Raw genomic sequence first — 26,218 nt, 5'->3', positions numbered from 1 at the left:
CTCCCCAAATGGTTACAGACCTGAGAATTATGTGCATGTCTACAAACACTCATGGAGTATTTGCTTGGAAGGCCAGTGGAGCTGATTTTCAGTCTCCGAGGGCCTGGGTAAAGAAGAGTCTAGCCCTTACACAGTGCACACTAAATCTCACGTGTCCCAGGACCCAGAGAATAAACACTAACTTGATAGGAGCCTGGGTCAGACCTACCTGCTGACCCTGGAGAGTCTCCCAGATTGGCTGGAGGCAACTGGAGCTTCTCTTGGGGACATAGACACTGGCAGAAGACATTCTGGGAAGCTCCTTCCACCACTTGGACACTGGGGCTGGCGAGCACCATTTTGGAATTTCCCTCAATCTTATTAGCCCCAAGACCCAGCCCTGCCCTAATGCAATGGTCTGCAGATGCCAGTCCTGGGAGGCCTCAGGCCAAGCAACTGACTAGACATGCATGCAGCTCCATCCACCAGCAGATCTCCTGAGCCCACAGCTGCCTCTGGACATGGCTATGCCTACCAGAGGGCCAGGGACCCAGTCCCATTCACCAGGACACAGGCACGAGACCTGAAACTCCAGCACCCTCCAGCCAGAGACCCTGGGACACATCAGGGAAAGATACCAGGTGCAAAAGACCTCAGTTTCTCAGTCTGCAGGGCCAGTCCACTCACTAGCAGGCCATGTCATTCCTGGGACCAGCTGGGTTCAAGACCACCTGGACCAATATCAGGCCAACAGAATCTTCAAAATCCCCCAGATCCAGGAGCCTAACAGCTCTACCATTGTCAACACATGCTCTGGAACTCCTGGACCCTGCACCCAGACCCCAGGACATGGCTCTCTCCTCTAGTAGCGTGTGACTAGGCCTAGGACCTGACTCACCCACCAGTGGGCAGCCAAGAGACCTGGGATCTCCTGGACTCTTACTCAACTCATCAGAAAAACAGCCCTAGACTCAGAACCCTCCTGGGGTTCCAAGTCAGCCTCCTCATGACCAGCTGCCTCTGTGCAAATCAGGATCTGGCAACCAAATGAACCAACAAAGATCGTTTGACTCCAATCCACTGCTCTTTCCCAATCCCATTACTCCTCACCTTAACTCCTTTCCTGGGAACCAGTTTATAGTCTTGTTCAAACTTGTTCCTTGCTTCTATATAGAGACTGTGTCCTCCAGGGACAAAGAATGTGCCTCCTGAAATACTTTTCATCAAGGATTCTGAAAGCTGTTTAAGCTCAGCCTCATAATATTTGACAGAAGCCTCTTCATTCTGGATCATGAAACTGTCCTTCATTTTCTCCATGATGTCCTGCCAAGGAAATAAGGGAAAATTCAATAGAAAGAAGTTGGTAGACAGGATGGTCCAGCTGTGCTCCCTTGGAAGAAGCAGTCTGACAGCATCAGGGCACAGGAGACTCAGAATACTAGACATGGAGTCAGCCATCAGTTGTAGTCCCAGTTCTGACCAACTCTTTGTGTGACTTGTATGAAGTCCCCTAAATTCCCTGGGCTCAGTGTCAATGTCTGTGCAATGAATGGGTTGGCAGAAACAAAGTACTATTTTAACAGCATTAGCATTAATAGTGATCTATCCATCACCAATGAACAACAAAAAGACAATTATGTCTTAAAGTAGAGCTTCTTCTGCAACTTGGGTGGTAAGGATAAAACATACATACATAGGAAATCAAGTTCCTACTAATGATTAACTATACACTGAGCAGGGGCCTCCCAGGTGGACACAGTGGTAAAGAATCCGCATGCCAGTGCAGGACACGCAACAGATGCTGGTTCAATCCTCGGGTTGGGAAGAACCCCTGAAGTAGGAAATGGCAGCTCACTCCAGTATTCTTACCTGGAAAATTCTGTGGACAAAGGTGCCTGGGGGGCTATAATCCATGGGATCTCAGAGTGAGACGTGACTTAGTGAAACAACACCACACCAATTAGAGTTTTCAACTTTTCTTATATTCTCATTTCATTGAGAATTTGAGTGTGTGAAAAAAGAAATTTTTGCTTGTACTTATAAATTCCAATCAGGCTTGTTTTCTCAATACGAAGTATGAGATTTTTGTAACATAATGGCAAAGCAAGACTGAAAGACTTTCAGTGAAGGTGCTAATGGTAAGCAGAATTGTGATCGCTAAGAATTCTCTTTCCCAGGGTCCACACTCTACCTAGTCCCTGGACTTATGAATATGATGAACAATTATTCTGTGTACAGACTATATTGCATGGAACATTTTGACTTCACAAATGGAGATTACTCAGGTGGATATTTCCTGGTCACACTTGCACTTTACATGTTATCTTCTCTAGTTGGTAGCAGAAGTGGTAGCCCGAGAGATTAGAAATAGAAGAGGAAAACAGTGCGCCATTGCTGCATTGAAGAAGGAGGGGAGTTCCCCAGAACGTCCATGTGGATACCAAGTAATTTGAACCTTGTTTTTAGCTATGGTACACCAAGCAGAATACCCACAGACCCTGAGTGGGATCTGACCTGAGGAATGATAAGCTAATTGATGTGTGTTGTTTCAAGCTGCTAAGAGCAGAGTAATTTGTTTCACCATAACAGAAAATAAGAAGCCCAATTTTAGAAAAGTGATGACCTGTAGCCTGTAGAGCCCTATCACTCATTAGAATCTAAACTCCTTTTATGATAAGAAGCACCGGGACCATTTTGTCAGAAAGGGGGAGTCTCAGTATCATTCCAGAAGAAAGGAATCAGGAAGCATATATTCTAGGACACATTACCACGAGCTTCTTCTGGAACATCCGCTTGTCATCCTTGAAGGAGCGCTCCATGAAGATGGCAATGGCTTCCTTCTCACAGGCTGAATGCACCTCCAGCAGCTCCTGAAGCGTGTCTGTGGGAAGGTTCAGTCGCTGGGTCATCTGCTCACTGTAGTGATCAGCTGCCTTCTGCACGGCTGCTGAGTTCTCACGCTCAGCCAGAGTTATTACTGCGTTCTCCAAACAGGGAACTCCTCCACTGTTGATGGCATCTACGTAGGCCTCCACCAGAGTCCCCAACCCTGAAAGATACATGATATTTATTAAATGGAGAGAGAATTCTTACCTGTTGTATAGGTTTAGAGGTTAGCACCTTAAAAAAAAATCACTACAATTTTATGGAAGTGGAAGTTTCCTTTTCCTCTATTTATTCTTCTCCTCATTCTATTTACTCATTCTTGTATCCCTCTCCTGTTTGACCTATGAATCTACTTGTTTATAATAACATCACTATGTCTACTATTCACTCTATCTTTTATGGTTGTCAAATTCATCATATTACAATATTGAACAAATGATCTCAAACAATATGCCCAAGATTCTCCTAGATCACTTTCCCCATTGTAATAAAATAAAAAGAACTTATTATAGATATAAGTACATTACATAGCTTGTGGGCATTATTTGTAAATGAAAATGCCTTGTTGAAATGTCATCAAGAATTTCAGGGCAGTTGAAACAAACATGAAACCAAGCAGGACTCATCACAGCATGACTGCCCAGGTGGCATGTCCGTGAAGCCAGCCCTGTACATAAGATTGTATTTACATTTGTTTCTCAGACTCTCGATGAACTTACACAGATTCATAACTACTATTTATGTCCTGATTCATGTAAATTCACAAAATATCTTGCTTATTCTCACTCGAAACACTTATCCCTTCAGACATCTCATCACCATGAAGATTTCTATCTTTAATTTATATCATTAATGTATAGTTTCATGAGATTTGGTAGACTGCAAAGCACTTATATATGCTTCTTTAAATGAATAAACATGCATTTTCATGAGTGGTGTGAACATCCATTTTCCAAGTCACATGGAGAAGAAAACACAACTACAGAGAAACCAAGAGAAATTCAGAGTGTAATCACAAGTTTACCGCACACTGAAGCACAGAGAGACATGAGGTAGCAAAGGAGACTCACCTCCTCCAGTGACAGTGATTCCTTCTCTTAGGGTCTTGGGCTTTGCATGGGTAAAGATATATGAGCAAAAATCTTTTGACTGCTTCTGGAAATTCACATCCAATTGGTTATCTGATAGTTCCTCAACACGGAGTAATAGCTTTCTGTCATTTGTAGGCCGGTCAAAGACAAAGCACTTTCTTTTTGGAAAAAATTTCCTGATGCACTCTCTGGTCATGTTGGAATTTTGGATTTTGGGATCCTTGCCTGCAGAATTGGAAAAAGAGCAATCATGAAAGGAATAGAGGCCTGAGGACTTTCAGTCCCAAGGATCTTTGCATCACTATAACTCTTGTTATTCTCAAGAATAACAACAGACTGGTTCCAAATTGGGAAAGGAGTACGTCAAGGCTGTATATTGTCACCCTGCTTATTTAACTTATATGCAGAGTACATCATGTGAAATGTTGGGCTGGATGAAGCACAAGCTGGAATCAAGATTGCCGGGAGAAATATCAATAATCTCAGATACGCAGATGATTCGTGTATCTCCTATTATTGAATTATGCAAATCAATCTTACACTAATCTACCCAGGGGTGGAAAATCCCCTCGCCCCCTTTTTTTGTGTATCTCTAAGAGCAAAGCAAGTACTTCTGAGGAGACAGGGGAGGAATCCATTCTTAGTGACAAACTTCTGATTCTTTTCCTTAACTTTCCATGCTGTGCAGTGGATCAACTACTTATTAGATGTTTCTTGAGTAATAGATTAATCCAAGAAATTGTCAGAAATATTTTTCTGATATTACAGTTCCCACATGAGAAATGACATATGGGCTCTATAGTAATGTGATGGTAGAAATAAAGATATTTATTATATATTTATGATATTGCTGGGAAAATAACCTGTGGAAGACAAATGATACTCAGGATGTGAAGAAACGCTTCATAAATCAGAGAAAACAAGTACACACATTGTAGATATGATTGGCGATTACTTTAGCACACACCATTTCATGTTAGTGTAGCCTCAATGAAACCAATCCCAAAGAAAGGCAATGCCAAAGAATGTTCAAACTACCTCACAATTGCACCCATCTCACATGCTACTAAAGTAATGCTCAAAACTCTCCAAGCCAGGCTTCAGCATTATGTGAACCATGAACTTCTAGATGTTCAAGCTGGATTTAGAAAAGGCAGAGGAACAAGAGCTCAAATTGCCAACATCCATTGGATCATCAAAAAAGCAACAGAGTTATGGAAAAACATCTACTTCTGCTTTATTGACTATGCTAAAGCCTTTGACTATATGGATCACCACAAACTGTGAAAAATTCTTCAAGAGATGGGAATACCAGGCCACCTTACCTGCCTTCTGAGAAATCTGTATGCAGGTCATGAAGCAACATTTTGAACTGGACATGGAACAACAGACTGGTTCCAAATTGGGAAAGGAGTATGTCAAAGCTGTATATTGTCACCCTGCCTATTTAACTTATATGCAGAGTACCTCATGCGAAATGTTGGGCTGGATGAAGCACAAGCTGGAATCAAGATTGCTGGGAGAAATATCAATAACCTTAGATACGCAGATGACACCATCCTTATAGCAGAAAGTGAAGAAGAACTAAAGAGCCTCTTGATGAAAGTGAAAGAGGAGAGTGGAAAAAGTTGGGTTAAAACTCAACATTTAAAAAACCAAGATCATGGCATCTGGTCCCATTACTTCATGCAAATAGACAGGAAAACAATGGAAACAGTGACAGACTTTATTTTGGGGGGCTCTGAAGTCACTGCAGACGGTGACTGAAGCCATGAAATTATAAGACACTTGCCAAATGGAAGAAAAGTTATGACCAACCTAGACAGCGTATTAAAAAGCAGAGACATTACTTTGCCAACAAAGGTCCATCTAGTCTAAGCTATGGTTTTTCCAGTAGTCATTTATGAATGTGAGAGTTGGACTATAAAAAAAGCTGAGCACCAAAGAATTGATGCTTTTGAACTGTAGTTTTGGAGAAGACTCTTGAGAATTCTTTGGACTGCAAGGAGATCCAACCTGTCCATCCTAAAGAAAATTAATCCTGAATATTCATTGGAAAGACTGATGCTGAAACTGAAACTCCAATACTTTGGCCACTTGATGCAAAGAACGGACTCATTTGAAAAGTCCCTGATGCTGGGAAAGATCAAAGGCAGGAGGAGAAGCAGACAACAGAGGATGACATAGTTGGATGGCATCACCGACTTGATGGACATTAGTTTGAGCAAGCTCAGAGAGTTGGTAATGGACAGGGAAGCCTGACGTGCTGCCATCCATGGGGTCACAATGAGTTGGACATGATTGAGCAACTGAACTGAACTGAAACCAGGAGACCTCATCTCTTCTTTGCATAATTTTACACTGGATGTGGTTATTATATAGAAGGATTCTGGGCATCTACCAGTAGTTCAACAAATACTTATTTATTGAAAGAATGAACAAGTTATTGAAAGTGAAACTTAAATCACTTAGTTATGTCCAACTCTTTGCAACCTCATGGACTGTAGCTTGCCAGGTTTCTCTGTCCATGGAATTCTCCAGGCAAGAATACTGGAGTGGGTAGTCATTTTCTTCTCTGGGAGATCTTTCCAACCCAGGGATTGAACACAGGTCTCCTGCATTGCAGGCAGGTTCTTTACCAGTTGAGCCACCAGGGAAGTAAATGAGTAAGTGAACAAAAATGAATATTACTTCCAGGTACCACTCTGCTAAAATAATTTGAATAACTAACTTATTATATTAGCTGACATATACTATGTCAGGTTCTAGGATGAAGAGTGTGATATTATGAGGAAGAGCATATAAAGGATCTGACAGTCTTACTGGAAGGACATGGCAGTGCTTTTTTCCTGAACTCTGTAGTGTATAAATAGCCTATCTATCAATATGAAGAATGTAGCTACCTATGCTGGTAAGATGCACTGTGTTAAAGGTACTTAGAAATTTGTCCTTTTGTTTACCTTTGGATTCTGGTTCGATGGATTATCTTTCTCAAATAGAAAAGGAGAAGCACTTAGATTTTCTATGTAATATAAGTTTATGTGAGCCTTTTTTTTTTTCATGGTATTTATTTCTCTAAAATCATTTGGTCTAATATTGGATTCCACATTTCCTCTGTGAGCTTAAGCTCTGGTCACTAGAGTTTTCCCAGTAACAATAATGACTGAAGCCACCATCTGTCATTCACCAGGCACCATTAGCATGGCCTCAGCTCAACCTCAAATCAAGACTGACATCAAGTGCTGAATGTCAGAGCTCTGTTGACCCTACCTCCTACTGAACCACCCAACACTCTGGCCCTGCTCTGATACCTGGAATCAACTTCAAGGCATTCTGCAGGTACTCATCTTCAGTGATGGGGAATCCATCTAACTCCAGTTCCAATGTGAAATCCCGCACAGTCCAGATGAAGTCTGGAAAGAAACTCAGAAACTCGAATGAGCCTTCTTCCTCATCAGAGCTGGGAGATGATTTGGTTCTGATTAACTCTGTTAGTTCAGTCACATAGCTGTGATTAGCTAAGGAATAAAAAGCACCCTCCAACACAATTTCTAGATTTGGCCCCAAAACACGTTATATCAACCTTCTCTTTTGCCCCATTTTCCCTCTATGTCAGCCATGAGAATGGAATCATGGGAAAGAAGAAACAGTATCAGTCGCTAGTGCCATAAACTCAATGAAATGTGCTGGTTCAGTTCCTGGAAGGATACTGCAGCTGTTCCAGGGCCTGGTGGTTGATGGTGCTCATGCTGTTGTAGACAAAGGTGCTGCTCAGGAGCACGGCCAGGGCAAAGATCCACGAGTCATTCTTGGAATCCCCCTAAAAAGTACATTACAGTGTGAGGATGCTACTCCTCCTTCTCCCATATGGTTGTTCATTTACTATAACAGTTGTACTGTAATTAAATAGTAAGACAAGTAACATAAATTTTCAAGACAATGCTAAATGCAAACCTTTTTGGTGTTGACACTGATCCCTCTAAGCACTTTGGTGTGGTTAGCTATTAACGGAAGTGAATGACATCATAAATGTGCATCAGGCTTGTCTCCTGGCTCAATGGTAAAGAACCCACCTGCCAATACAGGAGACGTGGGCTAGATCCCTAAACTGGGAAGATCGCACATGCTGTGGAGGAATAGCCCGTGCACCACAACTATTGAGCCTGTGCTCTAGTGCCCGAGAGCTGCAACTACTGAGCCCATGCACTGGAACTACTGAAGCCCATGCACCCTACAGCCTGTGCTCTGCAACAAGAGAAGACCCAGGAGTGAGAAGCCTAAGCACTGCAGCTAGAGAGTGGCCCCCACTGTCTGCAGCTAGAGAAAAGCCCGCACAACAACCAAGACCTAGTGAAGTCAAAAATGAAATAAATAAATAAACAGAATTATTTTTTTTAATGTCAAATGTTTAGTACAGTGCCTGGAGCACATAAGTTATGCAATAATAAATGGGCCATGATTCCTTTGCACTTATTTTCTTGATCATAGGCTATGTTATGAACTAGTGTTATTCAATTAACTTCATCAACTATTCATTGTGCATTTACAAAACAGTGGATACAACATCTGCTTATATGGATATAAAGTTTCCTATGACAGTCCCTTCTTAGAGAGATGGAGGGGCAGATTATCTGGCAACATGTAAATACATCCAAGATGCCAGGCATGAAACCTAATACTATACTGTAAAAGACAAAGGGGATGATTTCAAATGAACCAGAAAATGTACTCTGTGCATTCAGAGCCAGATGTGATTGTGTCTGACAGCGATATGGCATTAGGTTAAAAAGAGCTGGGCTTTAAAGAAATGACAGAACATGGACTTGTGCAGTTACAGGGACCATGCACATGGAGGGCCCACAGAAACCAATCTCAGTTGTCAGAGAGCGTGATCAGAAAGCGTATTACATGCTCATTTTATTTGACTGAAGTAGTGGTGACCCATGTGGTCATAGATGATGAGGCTGAAAATGAGATTCAGGAGAAGTCGAGTGACTTTGGAACAGAGTATATATTGCCGAGACACACTACAGGTAGGGAGGGCAGCAAGTTCTGCTGCTATCAGTGTGCAGTCTGGTGTGCTTTGGTTTCTTAACAAATACAATTAGACAAAAAGAAGAAGGTCATGCAACCTAGAATCTAGCAGGAGTTAGTCGACCATCTTGGGTTCACACTGAGATGATTAGTGAATACTTTAAATCTGGATTTTTAAACTCAGAATTTCTGAATTCATGCCCTAAATCCTTTTCTGCAGTGATGAAAGTCAAAGATTCAATGCTACTACTTTTAATTTAGAAGCAGATTAATATAAATAAGGAGAAAATTTGATTGCAAGTAACACTGTGAAGACAAAATACCTAATATTATCCCATTTACATTCTCCTCATGAGTCTAGCTCAAGTTTTTATAGAATTTATTGAAGAATTCCTCTTCAGAGATCCAAAACATGGAATAAAATGCTCCTGGTATGTTGGAAGCTTTTCTGCAGATTTAAAAAATAGTTTATTTGCTGAATCTACTTTCATGATTCCTACTTCCAGCTTGATTAACTCTACACATCTGAACCTGTAGATCCAGTTGACTGCGTGAATTACAGCTTTCACTAAGATTTCTTCCCAAACCTAAAAAACTGGGGTAAGGCCTCACTCTTTTTTTCATGGGTCTGCTTATTTTTTATCTCCCCAACTCAGCTCTGGGTTATACTTCACTCACAGTTGCACTTAACACAGAGCCTTAGATTTGAACCCAATACATATTTGTTAACTTCCATCTTTCACCCCAGTGTTAAAAATAAGGAGATGTGTCCCCAGTAACCAAAGTATTGATCTTATTAAAGAGAAAATTCAAGGAAAGAGAATTTAACCTCATTATTTATAACTGGATTTGCAGTGTACAGGAATATGTTGTAAAAGTTGAATTGAGGCGAGAAATTGAATTTGTAAGTGGAGTGTCAGGAATAAAGAAGATTCCCTGCCTTACCTTCTCCACATCACCCAGACCCTCAGTGTCCAGAAGGACCAGGGTGTGGTTCTCCTTGGAGGGGTGGGGCACACACCACATCCAGATGCCCTTGGTTTCAGACCTCACTGTGGAGCCCAGACGGAAACCTGCACAGAAAGAGGAAGCAATGCAAAGTAAGAGCATGTAGTCCAGGCCGCCCACAGGTTACTTTGGGTGAACTTGTGTGCATGTGAGTGCCTGCCTGTGGGGAGGATGCTTTCACTTCAACAAGTACAGAAGATCCAACCTCTACACATATTCAGAACCTTCTCAAGAAACACTTTGTGTCCCCTATTCATCTCTTACCATTAATAGCTCAAACTGTGTCACATTCTTAAATAATGTTAGCTCTATTAACCTCTCTACATTTGTCTGACACTGAAGAGCTCCCTTATCCTCCACTTTCTGATGGACTTTTACCAGTGAGAGGTAACAGTAGGAGATTAGAAGGCAGGCACCTGTTGCCCTGGCTTCCACCCTGATGAACCATGGTGTCCCGGTGCCTCTGTTCCCATATTTAGTCACATCTCCTTTTTGGTAAAGAATTGGTCTGCAATACAGGAGACCCTGTTTGATTCCTGGGTCAGGAAGATCCCCTGGCGAAGGGATAGGCTACCTACTCCAGAATGCTTGGGCTTCCCTGGTGGCTCAGATGGTAAAGAATCCACCCACAATGGGGAAGATCTGGGTTCAATCCCTGAGTTGGGAAGATCCCCTGGAGGACGACATGGCAACCCACTCCAGTATTCTTGCCTGGAGAATGCCCATGGACAGAGGAGCCTGGTGGGTCACAGTCCGTGGGATCACAAAGAGTCGGACATGACTGAGCAACTAAGCACAAGACCTTGATCTTTACCACATCTGGAATCCACTCACTGCTTGTCTCTTCATGCTGTAGGAGATATCAAAGCTACTTGACATTGTTCCTGCCACCCTCTGAGTGTTTCTGCATTACTTCATTGGTTCCCTTTGCTCAGCTCATGCCCTTGTAATCATCCCTCCAATAAACATCTTCAGTTCCCCTCTAAGTGGATTCTCTGTGTCCTTTCACAACCTGCATTGATACATCAACTTTTGTTAGTTTTATTCCTCTTCTTCCTCCTCGTATTTTCCTCATTTCTCTTCTCCTCTTCAAAAATGATGAATTCTTTGTTTACTGACTCACACAGAGATATAACAGAGGGAAAGCAAAACAGACCTGTAAGACTTGCTTGCCCTTCTTTCTCAAGGCTTAAGCCCAGAGATGGGAGAGGATGTGAGGTACATGCCTAAGAAGCTGCAGGTAAGATATCTCACCCAACCCAATCTCAGTCCAAGATTTTGACCTTGGTCAGATGCCAATACTCCCTTCAACTGAGAATAGAAATGGATATGATGCAATACCTAAGGGAGCATGGTTCAACATGGCTCAGGCCATTCAGTGCTGTATCTTGTGTGTTCTGCTCAAAGTGGGTATAGGACCTGAGACGATCTTCACTCTTCTACATCATGATGGCATTTGACTGTGTGCTGATTAATACAGAGAAATGTGAACTCTCAGTTCCTCCAGGGAGAAAAGACAAGCTATAAGTGGAGGTCATCACAGTCAGTTATGAGATGTAAAGAACAGACAACGGTATTACCACAGGAGAGAAAATACTGACTTGCTTCTGCTAGTCAACCCTGACTGGGTGCTAATTTGTGCTTTCTTCTTCCTGTGATATGACTCATGTGGTAAGTCACAATTCAGATGTTTTAAAACATGACTGCTTAGTCGCTAAGTTGTGTCCGACTCTGTGGTCCCATAGGCAGTAGCCCACCAGGCTTCTCTGTTCATGGGGATTGTCCAGGTAAGAATATTAGAGTGGGTTGTCATGCCCTCCTCCAAGGGATCATCCAAAACCAGGATCAAACCCAGGTTTCTTGCATTGCAGGTGGATTCTTTACCAACTGAGACACCAGGGAAGCCCTAAAACATGACTAGGTTAAAGGTTTCCTCAGTAGGAAAATCATCTCTTTATTACCAGATGTTATCTCAAGTAGCAAAAGAAAGAATGTTCCTCAAACTCCTTGCATGTATCTCTTTCTTAGAGTTCTGAAATCTTAAATCTCTCCAAAAATGACCTATTTATTAATTTACACTGGCAAGCAAAAGCATCCTCCCCTGATTGGTGATCAATTTCCTTTCAAAGAAAGACAAACTTAAAATGTCTTGTTTTAAGTCAGTAAGAGATTGCAAAGGAAAAATGAGAGTGGGAGAAAGGAAGAAAAAAGAGAGATGGGCGAAGAGAGAGAGAGAGAGACAGACACAGAAACAGAGAATTTGAGTGAGACACTGAGATATTTCAGGGACCCTTAGAGTTTAGTGAACTGAGGTTCTATTCCCTAATTGTGCTAAGCTGCTGGGCCACAGAGGAAGGCATTAGGAAAGAAATGGTGTGTCTTCTTAGAAATGCCCAACAGGACATGGGTGTATTATCCTAAAAATTAGAAACAAGTCAGGCAACTTGGTAGAAAAAAACCCTCTTGAAATAGGAAAGGCAAAAGGCAAATATATGAAAAAGTGCTCAAACCTATTTGTAGTGAGGCAAATAACAAGCAACTATATAGACACCAGATCGACAAAAGTTTAAAAATGTTTTTACTGAAATTTTGTGAAAATGTGGAAAATTTAAATCGCTGCTAATAAGCACATAAACTGAACATAAAGCTAAAAAGGCTGTTTGATGTTATCCAGAAAGGCTGAAGACAAACACTTCTTGATTCAGCAATTCCACTTCTAGGTAAAACATAAGGAAGTTAGTATATACACATACCAGGATATAGATGAACAATAATCATGAGAGCACCATTCATCAAAGATAAAAGTTGCAAATAATGCCAGTGTTCATCAGCAACAAATGGATCAGTAAATTGTGATATCCTCTGTCAGTTTAAAAGTACAAAATAGTGAAAGTACTTACAGACACCCATGACAAACTAGATGAACCTCATAAACTTCTTATTGAGAATATGAATCAAGATCCCAATGAATACCAGAATGTACTTTCCTCTATAAAATTTAAGCTATTTTTAAGAAATAGTCGCATATATTGTAAAACAGTATTTAAATATAAAGAATGAAAGAAGGCACCATGAAAATCAAAACATTGGTGAGCTCCAGTGAGGGTGTAAGAGGGTGTGATTTGGGCTTTTGGGTGTTGGTGATGTTTTATTTCTTACTCTGGGCAGCAACTGAACAGTTGATCACTTCATACTTATCAACTTTTTAATATGTATATATATATTTTTATGTATTCTTCCATAAGTGTTATTATATGTGTGTGCTCAGTCTTGACTGACTCTTTGTGACTGCATGGACTATAGTCCCCCACGCTCCTCTGTCCATGGCATTTTCCAGGCAAGAATACTGGAGTGGCTTGCCATTTCCTTCTCCACGGAATCTTCCCGACCCAGAGATTAAACCTGAGTCTCCTGCATCTCCTGCGCTGGTAGGCAGATTCTTTACCACTACACCACCTGGGAAACCTGAAAGTATTGGTCGCTCAGTGGTGTCTGATTCTTTGCAACCCCAATGACAGTAGCCCATAGCTGCCAGGCTCCTCTCTCCATGGAATTCTCCAGGCAAGAATATGGGAGTGGGCTGCCATTCCCTTCTCCAGGGGATCTTCCTGACCCAGGGATTGCAACCAGGTCTCCTGCATTGCAGGCCGTCTTTACCATATGAGCCCCCAGGGAAGCCCCATCTATGTGCCTTAGAGTTCACATATTAGAAAAGACTAGTTAGAGAAAGAGAATATGTATAGTTATTAAAGTTTTACTGTGAAATTAAACCAAAAGGAATGCATGGTAGTCTCGTTGAGGTATAGGATATGGGGATTTTGCTGTTGGTGCTCCCTTCTATTTTCTAAAATAAGACATATTAAAAAATATTTGTGTGCTGCTTGGAATGACTCTGTGCTTTAGGGCAAACGTGGTGAAGGAGAAAGGAAGGCAGTAATTGTTGAAGATGAGCCCGAGAAGACGGCAGTGGATGGAATCAGGATGAACGAGGTAGATGTTCTGATGGGATTGGGAACTCTCCATCACTGGACAGAAGAGTGAACATTGTGGAGGGATGGGTTTGAAGTTATAAACTCGGTGGTGAGAATTAGAAGTTTTTTCAGCGACGCGGGTGGGGGAGTTAGGCTCTTCCTTAACATGACCCTAGAGGAGGAGGATCAGCAGGCTGCGTTACCATGCTTTCAAGCAAGTGTCCTGAACGACACTTAACAAAACTCACCGTGGTTCCGTCCTGCCAGGCGGTTCATCAGGTAGGATTTTCCGGTCCTATACAGCCCTGCGATGGCCACCACCACCACAGGCTGAGATATCTGCTTGAGAATCTTTAGTGCTCTAGGATTGACTGTCAGCTGATTGTTCTGGTTTCTTACCAGACAGATGGGGTCCATTATGGTGGATCCAGATGCCATGGGAAGCTGTAACCCAGAGAAACAACTCAGTAGAACACAAGGTCTCCAGAGGGGTGGGATGGGGGGCAGGAGGGAGGCTCAAGAGGGAGAGGATATATGTATACATATAGCTGATTCATATTGTTGTACAGCAGAAACTAACACAACATTGTAAAGATATTATATTTCAATTAAAAAATAATAAAATATGAAAAAAACCCAAAAAACCCCTACAGGGTCCTGAGGTCAATCCTCATGGTTACCAAAGTCATATGCACATTAGTCTTCTGCTTGTGGAACTTAGATATCAATTCTCTTTGCTTTGTATATTTCAAAAAGGTAAGTATTTAGCTTAGTGTGCCAAGGCCTGTACAGGTACAGTATGTATATTATCTTATTGATCCTTAAATGAACCCTAACGCAACCTTGCCCACATGAGGCATACAGTGAACAGCCTGAGAACACAAAGCACTGATGATAGAGCTTTGAGAACACTAACATTTTAGGGGTAAGTAGAGACAGATGGGACATGAACGGGATGAGGAGTGACCAGAGATGATTTCTTGAGTTCCAGAATGATTTGATCACTCATTAATTGCACAAATATTTATTGAGAACCTTCCATGTGCTGGACACTTTTCTAGGAGCTTAGGATCAAACAGTGAACAAGGCAGATACAAATTCTTGCTTCATGGATCTCTATTCTAGTAAAGGAGACAAATAATATAGAAAGTGAAGAAATAAAATATCCACATATATGGATATTAGAGGGTGGTAAATGCTCAGAAGGAAATGAGCAGGGAATGGGACTTGAATTTACATGGAGATTAATCAGGGAAAACCTTGCCAACAAAGGAAAATGAATGTGACTGGTGACCAGATGAAGGAATCACTGGAGTAGGACGGGCTGGAGGAAGAGTAATTGTGAGAGATAGAAGTTGAGATAAAGATGCTGCTCTCTTTTAAAACAGCACAGATCTTTAAGGTACCTAACAAAGTTGCACATGTAATAATTAATTTACTAACTGAAATTAAAGGGTATTTCTTATTATTTAAGCAGATAGAGAAGAGATGCAAGCAACTTGGGTGTTATAAGGTCTGGCTAGATATGCCAGGGTTTCACATCTGGGCCAGGCTCTACTCTAAATGATTTCATCACCATGACTAGATGTTTCATGATCTTAGGAGACAGACAGAAGTCAGAAGGCTTTGACTGTTCCTTTATTTTCTCAAAAACAATACTAAGCAACATGCACATGTTTCCATATGTTACTGGCTGTGTGACGACGGAGAAGATTAATTCCTTTGTGCCTCAGTTTTTTCTTCTATACAATGGCAGCATTAGACATAAAAATCAATCTGTCATTAGGGTTATTTGGAGGATTAAATATCTCATGATGCTTACAATAGTCTTAAAATTATGCTGGTACTTATATAGTAAATTCTATATAAGTATTGCTTTACAACTGAATGTCTGAATACAGGGACAGTAATTACTGAATGAAAGTGGAGGATTGGCTCTGACACTTCCCTCCCTGGTTGCAAGCAAGTGGGAGGACACAGCCCAAGAGGAAGATGAGCAGGCTGGGGAGATCCAGTGGTAATAGCTGAGAGGGAATAGCAGTGATGTAGGAAGAGTCAGGCTGGAGGAGTTCAGAGCTGCCCTGGGATGTCCAAATACAGGTTCTGGAGTCGGGCTGCCAGGGTTCAAACCTGAAGGTTCATAGCACTTATTTTCTGTTGATGCCTTGAAAAAGGAACTTAACTCCAACATCTTCTGTTTCTTAGAGGTTTATATGTAAAGCAACAATTCTTGATTCATTACAGTACAGCTGATAACAGGCTCTAAATCATGAAAAAAATTTTTTCTTGATTCATGTACTATTTTAATTAGACAGTGTGTTATAATGTGTCAGGGAGCTCTGTAAGCTGCAAATTGCCAAGAATTATAAGGTATCTAAAATCTTTTTATCAGAAAAAACATTTATTTATTTAACAGATTTCTTCAGAACGATTTCTTTTCTTTTTCTATAGTGGATTTGGAGCAGAAATGGAAGAGTAAAACATGACCTTTTACTGCTGTGTAAACCTGGAGAATTCCCTGACAGTAGTTGGGACTCTGTGCTTTCATTGACAAGGGTGCTGGTTCCATCCCCGGTCTGGGAAGTAAGATCTCACTTGAAGGCCTGTGTCCCCTCCCCCATCATGTATGTGCTGTGTGCTCCAGGCAAGAATAGTGGAGCCTGTTGCCATTTTCTCTTCCAAGGCATCCTGATCCAGGGATCAAACCCATGTTTCTGGTGTCTCCTGCATATCCTGCACTGGCAGGCGGATTCTGAGCCAATTGGGTTTCATGTGTCCCCAACCCCACCCCCCCACACCCAAAATGAAACTCACTCAAATGGAGTCAGCAAGCCAGAAGAGGGCTTGTTGCAGAACTACAGACTGGAGGTCAGTTACGGAAGAATTGTCAATTATGGACCCCAAGGTAAAAATTTTCAACAGGGAAAGAGTTACCAATGACAACCCTCAAGAGGAAAAGGTGTACACTGCATCTCCTACAAGAATTGACTACCCCAGCAACTCAGTCAATGAGAATTGGTCATCACTCTTGAACTCTGACTTTTCTTTCCAAACCAAACTTCGCAGCCCCTTACTTTTCTCTATAATGTTCTTTTTCTTTGTTGGACTTCCTTATGGCTTTTTTTTTTTTTTAATAGCTCGCTTGTCCCAAATTGCAATAACTCGACTATTTCTGAATAAATTCACTTTGGCTTGTAAAATAACTTTTATTTTTAAGGTGAATAGCTATAAGCAAGAGAAATTATGGAGTAAATATCTTAGACCAAATATTGATAAAGCTTTGTGTAAGTCAATGAGTCTACAAAGATTTTGTATTTTAACCCAAAGTATACTGAGGGACCAAAACCAAGAAGCTTTTAACTTCAAAATTAAGCACTTGCAGGTACTTTCCCAGCAGTCCAGTGGTTAAGACTCCCTGTTCCCAATGCAAGAGACAGGGGTTCCCTGGTCCAGGAACTAAGATCCCCATGTGCTGCATGGCATGGCCTCATAAATAAATACATATAAAACAACAAAAAGCCATAAAAAAGAAACTAAACAAATAGAAAAGAACAGTGCTAATAGAAGGCAGAAGATGACCAGCAAGTTTCCAAAGCTGACTGTTCAGAATTATCTGATAGTCAAGAATACCCCACACTGGAGATTTTCAGCAAGTACCAGAAGTTATTCTGAGGCTGTTAATGTATGTGCCACTCATTAAAAACCATGCATGATCAACAAACATGATTAGATCTTACAGTTATTAATAGCTTTTTTTAGTAAGAGTGAGATTGAATTATTCCAAAGAAAACAGTTCTGTATGTATTCAGAGTATCAAATGTTAAGACAAAAATAATCCCGAGTCCATCGTTTAGGATTTAAATTGGCTCTGTGTCTAGGACCATCTTTTTTGTTTGACCACTGCCCAGCGGGGTGCACTCAGGATGTGCCTGAGGAGGGCAAGAGGGGGCTAGGAGAAGAGACCGCACCCATCGCCTCGGCGAAGGGCGGGCTGGGGAGTGAGGGTGAGTTTGCGTCTTCAATCTCAAAAATGACTTCAGCTTCCTTTCCTCAGAAGACGTACCTGCTCTCCTGCTTTTTGCTGCAGCCCTGCTTAGATGCTCCAGGAGCAGCGGCGCCTCCGGGCGACAAGCCTGAAAGCAGCCTGGGATCCAAAAGGAGACTCGGAGCTGCCTGAACAATGCGCCGGGCCAGCCACCACCCGCCGGCCCCGGGCCTCCATCTGCTCCTCTCCTCCCCCAGTGTGGGGTCTGCGCTAGGGGATTTATTGTTATTTAACCGAGGTGTGCTTGGAAGGTCAAGTTTAGGAGCAGACTTACCTGGAGCTGCAGCTGGGGGTCAAGTCAGTTGCTCTGGCTGGCTACTAGGGCTCTTCCTGCTTCTGGCTCCTCTGCAAACGGACTCATGCTCAGAAGCGGGGAAAAAAAAAAAAGCTGAAAAGCCAGCTGGTTATTAAAAGTGGTGGGGCTTATGGGAAACGAAATCAAAACCGAAAGGGATAATTGTTTTTTTGTTTGTTTGTTTTTTAATGGAGGCAGGAATCTGGATGAATTCCAGGAAAGACAGGGAGACAGGTGTTCCTCCAGGCCTGGCTGGGTCAGCACAACTTTGTCCCTCCTCCACAGTTGGTTTGAAGGAAGTACAAGTAATAGTAGGATGAGTTCAACAGTCTGTCTCTCAGGGGTGTTTTGTCAGAGAGGGAGTTTATTAATGTTTCTTCACTTGAAAAATGTTTCATATTTTTCCTTTCTCTTTCCTTTTTAAAAAGTGTTTTAACTCGATCTTTTTTTTCATTAGCAAAATAAATATGTGTGTATAAAATCCTCAATTTTATAGCCCAGACATATTCACTATTTTTTTAATTGGAGAATAATTGCTTTACACTGTTGTGCTGGTTTCTGCCACACAATAACACAAATCAGCCATAATTATATGTATATCCCCTTCCTCTTGAGCTTCACTATTATTTTGTTAGAGTTTTCCTCTTTTCTTTTACTAGTGTGGATCCAGATTTGGAGGTTAGGGGTTGATTCAGATTCCTTCCGTTCTTTTCTGTACCCTTTAAGGCTGTACTAACCTGTAAGTTAAAAGCTTGACTGCAGCTGTTAGGGAACCAGGTTCTTTTGCCCAAGGAGCTGCAAGCCAAAACACTGAGAGCAGGAGATTTGCAGCAGAGAGTTGATTTGTGAGGCAACCCAGCAAGGCTGCAGGGGCTGTGATGACACTAGGTCCCCTATGGGGCAGGCGGGTCTGTTCTGACTCTGATCAGCTATATTGGTTTCACCTGGCCTCAGACAGTTTTGCTGTGTTACAAGAGGAAGGCGTTTTCAAACAAGCTCTTCCCTTATCTGCTCATTCTGTAAGATGAGCTCAAGAATTTCCCTTAGTCTGCAGTTTCTGTGTCAGGTTTTTACCCTATGAAGCAGGGTTTCACTATCCCATTTGTATTTCAGATGGAAGTGAGGGAAAGGAAGGACAGGCAGAATATAATCTCAAAGTTCTATGGCCAAATGTCCCCAAGAGGAAGTGCTTTGGTACGTATTCCCTATGCAGACTTCTTTAGCTGAAAAAGCAGCTAGAAAAGTAGAAAAAGCAGCTAGATTGCCGTATGCTTATTTTGTAAAATAGAATGAGACCATATTTGGAGCTGCAAAGCATGTTATATAACTCTAAAGGTGTATGCTACAATATCAGGGTCAGATTTTTCTAGAATTCTGAGACTTCCCTTGGTAGATTCAAGACTTTAACCCAAACTGGGAAAACTACCGTGGCTCTATAATCCCTGAGCCACTGAGATGGATTTAGGGGGAGATTGGGCACATAACCTAAAGCCAAATAATGTTAATCTTTTCTCAGTTACCTGGATCCCAGAAATTTCTCTCTTTTCCTCCCTCACTCTTGGTCTTGTTCTGTATCTCTTGATTTATTCTCTTCTGTTTTCATGAACTTTTGTTTTTTGTCAATGAGAGTATAAAGATATATGTTTCAAAATGAAGACCCTAAGGCCACTTAGATATATTTGGCTCTGAAACATGATATATATTATACATATTATAAACATGATATATATTATTACTTACAAATATATTTGTAGTTTTATCTTCAGTTTCCATGGTTTGTCACTGCTTCAGGAAAAATCCTTTTAAAATTATATCCCATAGGTATAATTGACAAAAGTATACTATTTTGGAAAAGTAAGAATAATTACATAAGTAAGTAAGAATGGCATCACCAACTCAATGGACATGAATTTGAGTGAACGTTTTTGGTAGTTGGTGATGGACAGGGAGGCCTGGCGTGCTGTGGTTCATGGGGTCACAAAGAGTCGGACACAGCTGAGCCACTGAACTGAACTGAAGAATGATTAAAATGTGTTCCTAAATGGAAGATTTTGGCCACCTGATGGGAAGAGCTGACTCATTTGAAAAGCCCCTGATGCTGGGAAAGATTGAGGGCAGGAGGAGAAGGGGACGACAGAGGATAAGATGGTTGGTTGGCATCACCGACTCAATGGACATGGGTTTGGTTAGACTCCAGGAGTTGGTGATGGACAGGGAGGCCTGGCGTTCTGGGGTTCATGGAGTCACAAAGAGTCAGACACGACTAAGTGACTGAACTGAATTCCAGAATAAGTGGTCTTGCATCTTGCTTTAGAAATTGTGCTTGTTTATCATCTAGTGCACTGAACTTTGTGTCTAGTGAAACTTTTGAGAGGAAGAGTCTCATTTTCACATCCTCAGAGTTTCATGAAAGACCATGGGCTATGGATTGACCAGCATTGTAAACAGTTCAAACCTGCCGCACTTTCAGGTCTGAAATGTGAGTGCAGTTCATCAGGTGTGGAAAATGTGGATTCAAAGGAATAATAGCCTTTGGGGATAAAATTCCTAGGTTTGGGGAGCTCTAGAATTGGAGAGAGTAGCCACTGAGACAAAATATTTGTAAAAATGTGCAAAATTAAAAGCACCTTGGATATTGCTGAGCACAGAAATAAATAAGATAAAAGAATAGGCATTCAGGACTATAAAATTGTAAGGTGATAGACCTTGATTGTTTATTTGGCTATAATAAGTATGTCACTCTGCTTGCAAGCTGGAGTGGAGGTGTATCACCTGAGGAAGTTCAGCCTCAGTGTATCTGCAACACGAGGTAAAGGGGTAACTGACAGTGTTCAAGCTAAACTCTCTTTAGATCTCATTTTTAAAGGAAAAAGTTATTTCTGGCTTAAGGTTCCTTTTACCATTTTTGAAGTGTCAGAGAGTTCACATGATCAAAGTCCACAGATTTTAATATAGTTGGATAGGAGTTTCAGGGGACGGAGTCTATTAGGGATATACAGAAACAGAAAGCAGGATCTAATACAAACCGAAAGCCACAAGTGTCTGTGCATTCATCCACTGTTAGTCTCATTCTGTGTTGTCCGTTGTTCTGAATTTTTAGGATCCACATGTATGTCACCAGGAATGGTTACCTTCTCACTCATTTCCACTACTTTTTAAGAATATTGGAGCCAATAGTCATGTCACAATTTTATTACTATAGTGAAAATCTTAAACTATATATCTAATTATCTTAAACTGTGTATCTTAAACTACTCTGTCTAATTCTTGCATGAGAAGTGGTGTGGACATCTATCAATTAAACTGCTATTCTGTTTTGTCTTGGTTCCTACTTCGAATAAGGGGAATAGAAACTGCAGCCATTACCCAACAAGGACAAACTCTAGATAGGCACAAACATTTTCTTTTTCAAAGTATTCCCAACTGTTCAATATACCCAGCTGAATTCCACTCCATCTTTTGTGCCCTTTAAATGTGCCTTAAATGATAAGCAAACAAAGGGAAACTAATGCAGACAAATTTGGAGGAGAACATGTGAATCTCTTTTTAAAGCTATAGCTTTGTAGTTACTTCTTGTTATGCTGGCTATGATCACAGCAGGACTTCAACATCCTTTCAAAGATGAGCCTTTTTTCAGATGTTGTGTTTGGGATGTGTTTGGCCACTCACATTATACAGAATGAGCTTAAAATCATGTGACATGAATTCCACTGGTTCTACCACAATCACACAGTTCAGAACTAGCTTGCCCAGTAGCATTGTGGAACACTCTCAGGAGGCAATTGAGATGCCTATTTGACCATAACTCTTGAGAGGATGGGACACCATTGTTCTGGATGTGGTCAATAACTTATGCCCAAAGTCATTATAGGATGCTGTGTACCCAATAGGCATAATGCATGGGTTTGGAGGCAGTGGCACATAGTATCACTCACAGGGACTTCTTTAGGGAAATTTGTGCTCCTTGACCTTCAAAATCTAGGCCTGTGGTTCTAGAGAGGGAGTGTTTCATTGAGGGGGCACACTAAAGGCACCTTAAACCTAAAGCTATAGATGCTGCCTGTTTTCTCCGGGCATCTTTTGCCAATAAAGCAGCAGGCACAGGAGAAGTTTATCATGACAATTGACTTTGATCCTCATGAAGAGGTACTATTGCTACCATGTGATGGGAGCAGGGAGGAATATTTTGGTGAAAATACTAGCCTACAAGTCCTAAGGGCATATATGTGTTTTTGCAGACCTTGTTTTCTTGGGAGCAGAATAAAAACACTGTTGTTGTTGTTATTCAGTCACAAAGTCGTGTCCAGTACTCTTGCCTGGAGAATCCCATGGACAGAGGAGTGTGGCAGGCTACAGTCCATAGGGTCTCAAAGAGTTGGATTTTCTATTTGCATTTCTAATGCATTCTGACAATCCATCTGTAACACTAAAGAATTTACTTAATAAATACATTCTGTGAGGACTGTGTAATACCCAGTCAACAGGCAAGAGACCCTTGTGAGTATGCCGTAAACAAGTCTGAGGAGAAGCAATAAGGAATGTAGAGATGTCCAGAGTAGCTCACTTCTTCCTATACCAAATGTTGTATGAGAGAATAATTGTGATGCTGCCTTCCTACAGAACTGTTCAACAAATACTTGTCTAGATCTTTAATTCCATTAGCAGCTAGCATATATTTATTAGTTATAAAGTCTGGAAGAGGCCTTTCACCTGGAGCTTTGTCTTGAGATGAGTATAACTTTATTTCAATAGACGACCACTTACGACTGATCATCAGAGCAATGCAGGTTCCTTTCACTCTGCTGTAATTGTCCAGTCCCTTACTCTTGACCCCTTTGTTTCTCTGAACCATAATCACTTGATGGTGGAAACATGTGTGCCTGTTTCTTGTTTGCATTACTTGCTATGTGTGTCGGAGAGACTTGATGGGGAAGCAGAACTCCTCACTGACCCCTTTACCAGACCATCCAGACTTCCGGTATTCAGGGCATTCTTCTGGTGACACCAGAGGGTCTTTGGGGACTAGACAAGCTACAGGACTTATTCCAGAGAGTTTGGTTAGAGAAGTGGCAACTGAGTGTTAACTCACATTCCTTAAGAAAGCAGAGTCATCTGGTAGATGGTCTGTCAGCTTGTGGGTGTCATATTCAGTGAGGAAGGCAATGGCACCCCACTCCAGTACTTTTGCCTGGAAAATCCCATGGATGGAGGAGCCTGGTAGGCTGAAATCCTTGGGGTAGCTAGGAATCGGACACGACTGAGCGACTTCACTTTCACTCTTCACTTTCATGCATTGGAGAAGGAAATGGCAACCCACTCCAGTGTTCTTGCCTTGAGAATCCCAGGGACGGGGGAACCTGGTGGGCTGCTGTCTATGGGGTTGCACAGAGTCAGACATGACTGAAGCAACTTAGCAGAAGCAGCAGCAGCATCAAAAGTATAGTTTTATTTCAACAGAAGCTCCTTGAACAGCTGCAATTATGATGACAATTGGAGTATTTCCAATTACAGTATCATTGTTCATGGGTCAAAGGTGATGGCTTCATTGCCAGATAGTTTTCTTGCAGAGAAGTTCAAGGAACCCAGAGCACGTGGGGTGTCCAGTCCCTTCCAGAGAAGAGCAGCAGGTTCAGACGGGTGTTCATGTGCTTTCCAACCAACTCCTTTTGGTTGTTGTTTTAATTGTGGAATGGTTTCCAACTCTTTGCAACCCCTTTGACTGTAGACCACTAGACTCCTCTGTCCATGGGATTTCCCAGGAAAGAATATTAGAAAAAAAAAAAAAGAGAGAGAATACTGAAAATGGGTTTCCATTTTCTTCTCCAGGGAATCTTCCTGACCCAGGGATTGAACCCTTGTCTCCTGCATTGGTAGATAAGTTCTTTACCAGTGAAGCCCATCCTTTTAGTACTAGTTCATAAAACTGTTCTTGATTTTGAGTGTCCTAGGCAGCAGTTAATAGAGTAAGGAAATGGCAGTCTGTGGCTCTGATGAGTGGAAGGTCATGTATTTATCCACATACATTGTTTGAACACCTGGGGATTATGAACACCTGGGCTTTGTGGGGGAGATAAATATACAGTGAAGATCATCAAGTAGAAGAGATCATCAGGCAGTAGGGGAGACAGAATATCAGCAGGTTATTTCATCAAAATTATATAAAAATCCTGTGGTCAGAGCAAAACATGGTATGATGGCAGCACACAGGAGGGACACCACACTCAGTTCATTCCGAGTACACGAGTCTAGCATTAAACAGCTGACAAGAATACCTAAAATGTTGAGTTGAAATGGAATGAGTCTCCTTTGAATACACGATCTTTATAAATGTGCAGGAACTTTGAGGCCATTCCAGCCTACATTCCAATAGACTTTACACCTGAGAGTAGCTTAGGGACTAGGGCTTCAAACCTTGATGACAACAATGTCAGGATGCAGATCTAGTACTGTTTCCTGCTGTAGTAAGCAGATTCCTCCTCTGGAGCTGACTTTTTATTTCTCATAGTGTTTGATACTTTCATCCGGTCATGAGAACTATTCCATTCCATATATTGTTATTTTTATTTCATTAATTATATCTATTTATTTTTGAGTAGGTAATAATTCATGCAAAATATAAAACCCACAGAGGAATATGTCAAATGGACCTATTTCTCCTCTTGTTTTTTATCTCAAATATACAGGTCCATTCCTGTTGTGCTCAGGGATACCAGTTTCTTTCCTATTTCCAGAAATAGAGGAAAATGTATGTATATACTGATTATGTTTTAAATCAGTAATGCAACTTACACACTTTCTATATCTTTATTTTTTTTTTTTCACTCATGATATATCTTGGCCTCTTGATGAAGGTGAAAGAGGAGAGTGAAAAAGCTGGCTTAAAACTCAAACTTCAAATAAACAAAGATCATGGCATCCAGTCTCCTCACTTCATGGCAAATAGATGGGGAAAAAAATGGAAACAGTGACAGACTTTATTTTCTTGGGCTCCAAAATCACAGCAGATGGTGACTTCACCCTTGAAATGAAAAGACACTCACTCCTTGGAAGAAAAGCTACGACAAACCTAGACAGCATGTTTAAAAGCAGAGACACCACTTTGCCGACAGAGGTCCATATAGTCAAAGCCATGGTTTTTCCACTAGTTATGTATGGACGTGAAAGTTATACCATAAAGAAGGCTGAATGCTGAAGAATTGATGCTTTCAAACTGTGGTGTTGAAGAGGACTGTTGAGAGTCCCTTGGGCAGCAAGGAGATCAAACCAGTCAATCCTAAAGGAAATCAACCCTGAATATTCCCTGGAAGGACTCATGCTGAAGCTGAAGCACCAATACTTTGGCCACTTGATGCGAGCAGCTGACTCACTGGAAAAGACCCTGATGCTTGGAAAGATTGAGGGCAGGAGGTGAAGGGGGTGACAGAGGATGAGATGGTTGGATGGCATTATCAACTCAATGGACATGAGTCTGAGCAAACTCTGGGAGATAGTGAAGGACAGGGAAGCCTGGCATGCTGCAGTCCGTGGTGTTGCAAAGAGTTAGACGCAACTGTGCAGCTGAGCAACAACATCTTGGAGACTGTCTCACCTTAGCACAAATAGAGTTTCCCTTTCCATTTCAGTGACTGTAGAGTACTCCTGTGTAAATGTGTCCCAGGATTTATCTCACTAGTATGTGACAGAGGGGCTTTAGAGATGTTTCCAGTCTTTTGGGATTACAACAATCCCCTCAATAAATATACTACCACACATTCCATTTTCAACTTGGGTACATAAATGTTTAAGATAAATTCCTAAATGAGAACTTGCTGTATCAACAGTATTTTCACTTAAGGTTTGGTATATATTTGCATTAATCTTCACTCTTCCTAGCATATATCAGAGACTGCCAGTTTCCTGTCACCCTTGC

At 41.5% G+C, this 26,218-nt stretch overlaps 1 protein-coding gene across 1 annotated transcript; it reads right to left on the bottom strand.

Annotated features, from left to right (window-relative positions):
* Positions 1-1,089: 1,089 nt before the first annotated feature.
* Positions 1,090-18,511, bottom strand: LOC112585628 (guanylate-binding protein 6-like; the record flags this gene model as incomplete). Its single annotated transcript, XM_045166102.1, is given in 8 exon segments — positions 1,090-1,302; positions 2,748-3,028; positions 3,936-4,181; positions 7,268-7,464; positions 7,667-7,776; positions 9,936-10,063; positions 14,218-14,413; positions 18,289-18,511. Coding segments are annotated over 7 exon segments (1,365 nt in total), but the record flags the coding sequence as incomplete, so codon positions are not given.
* Positions 18,512-26,218: the final 7,707 nt, after the last annotated feature.

The sequence above is a fragment of the Bubalus bubalis genome, chromosome 6 (genome assembly GCF_019923935.1).
Source record: "Bubalus bubalis isolate 160015118507 breed Murrah chromosome 6, NDDB_SH_1, whole genome shotgun sequence".
NCBI lineage: Eukaryota > Metazoa > Chordata > Mammalia > Artiodactyla > Bovidae > Bubalus > Bubalus bubalis.
The sequence above is the reverse complement of the archived record's forward strand: the minus strand, read 5'-3'. Positions and strand labels throughout refer to the sequence as shown.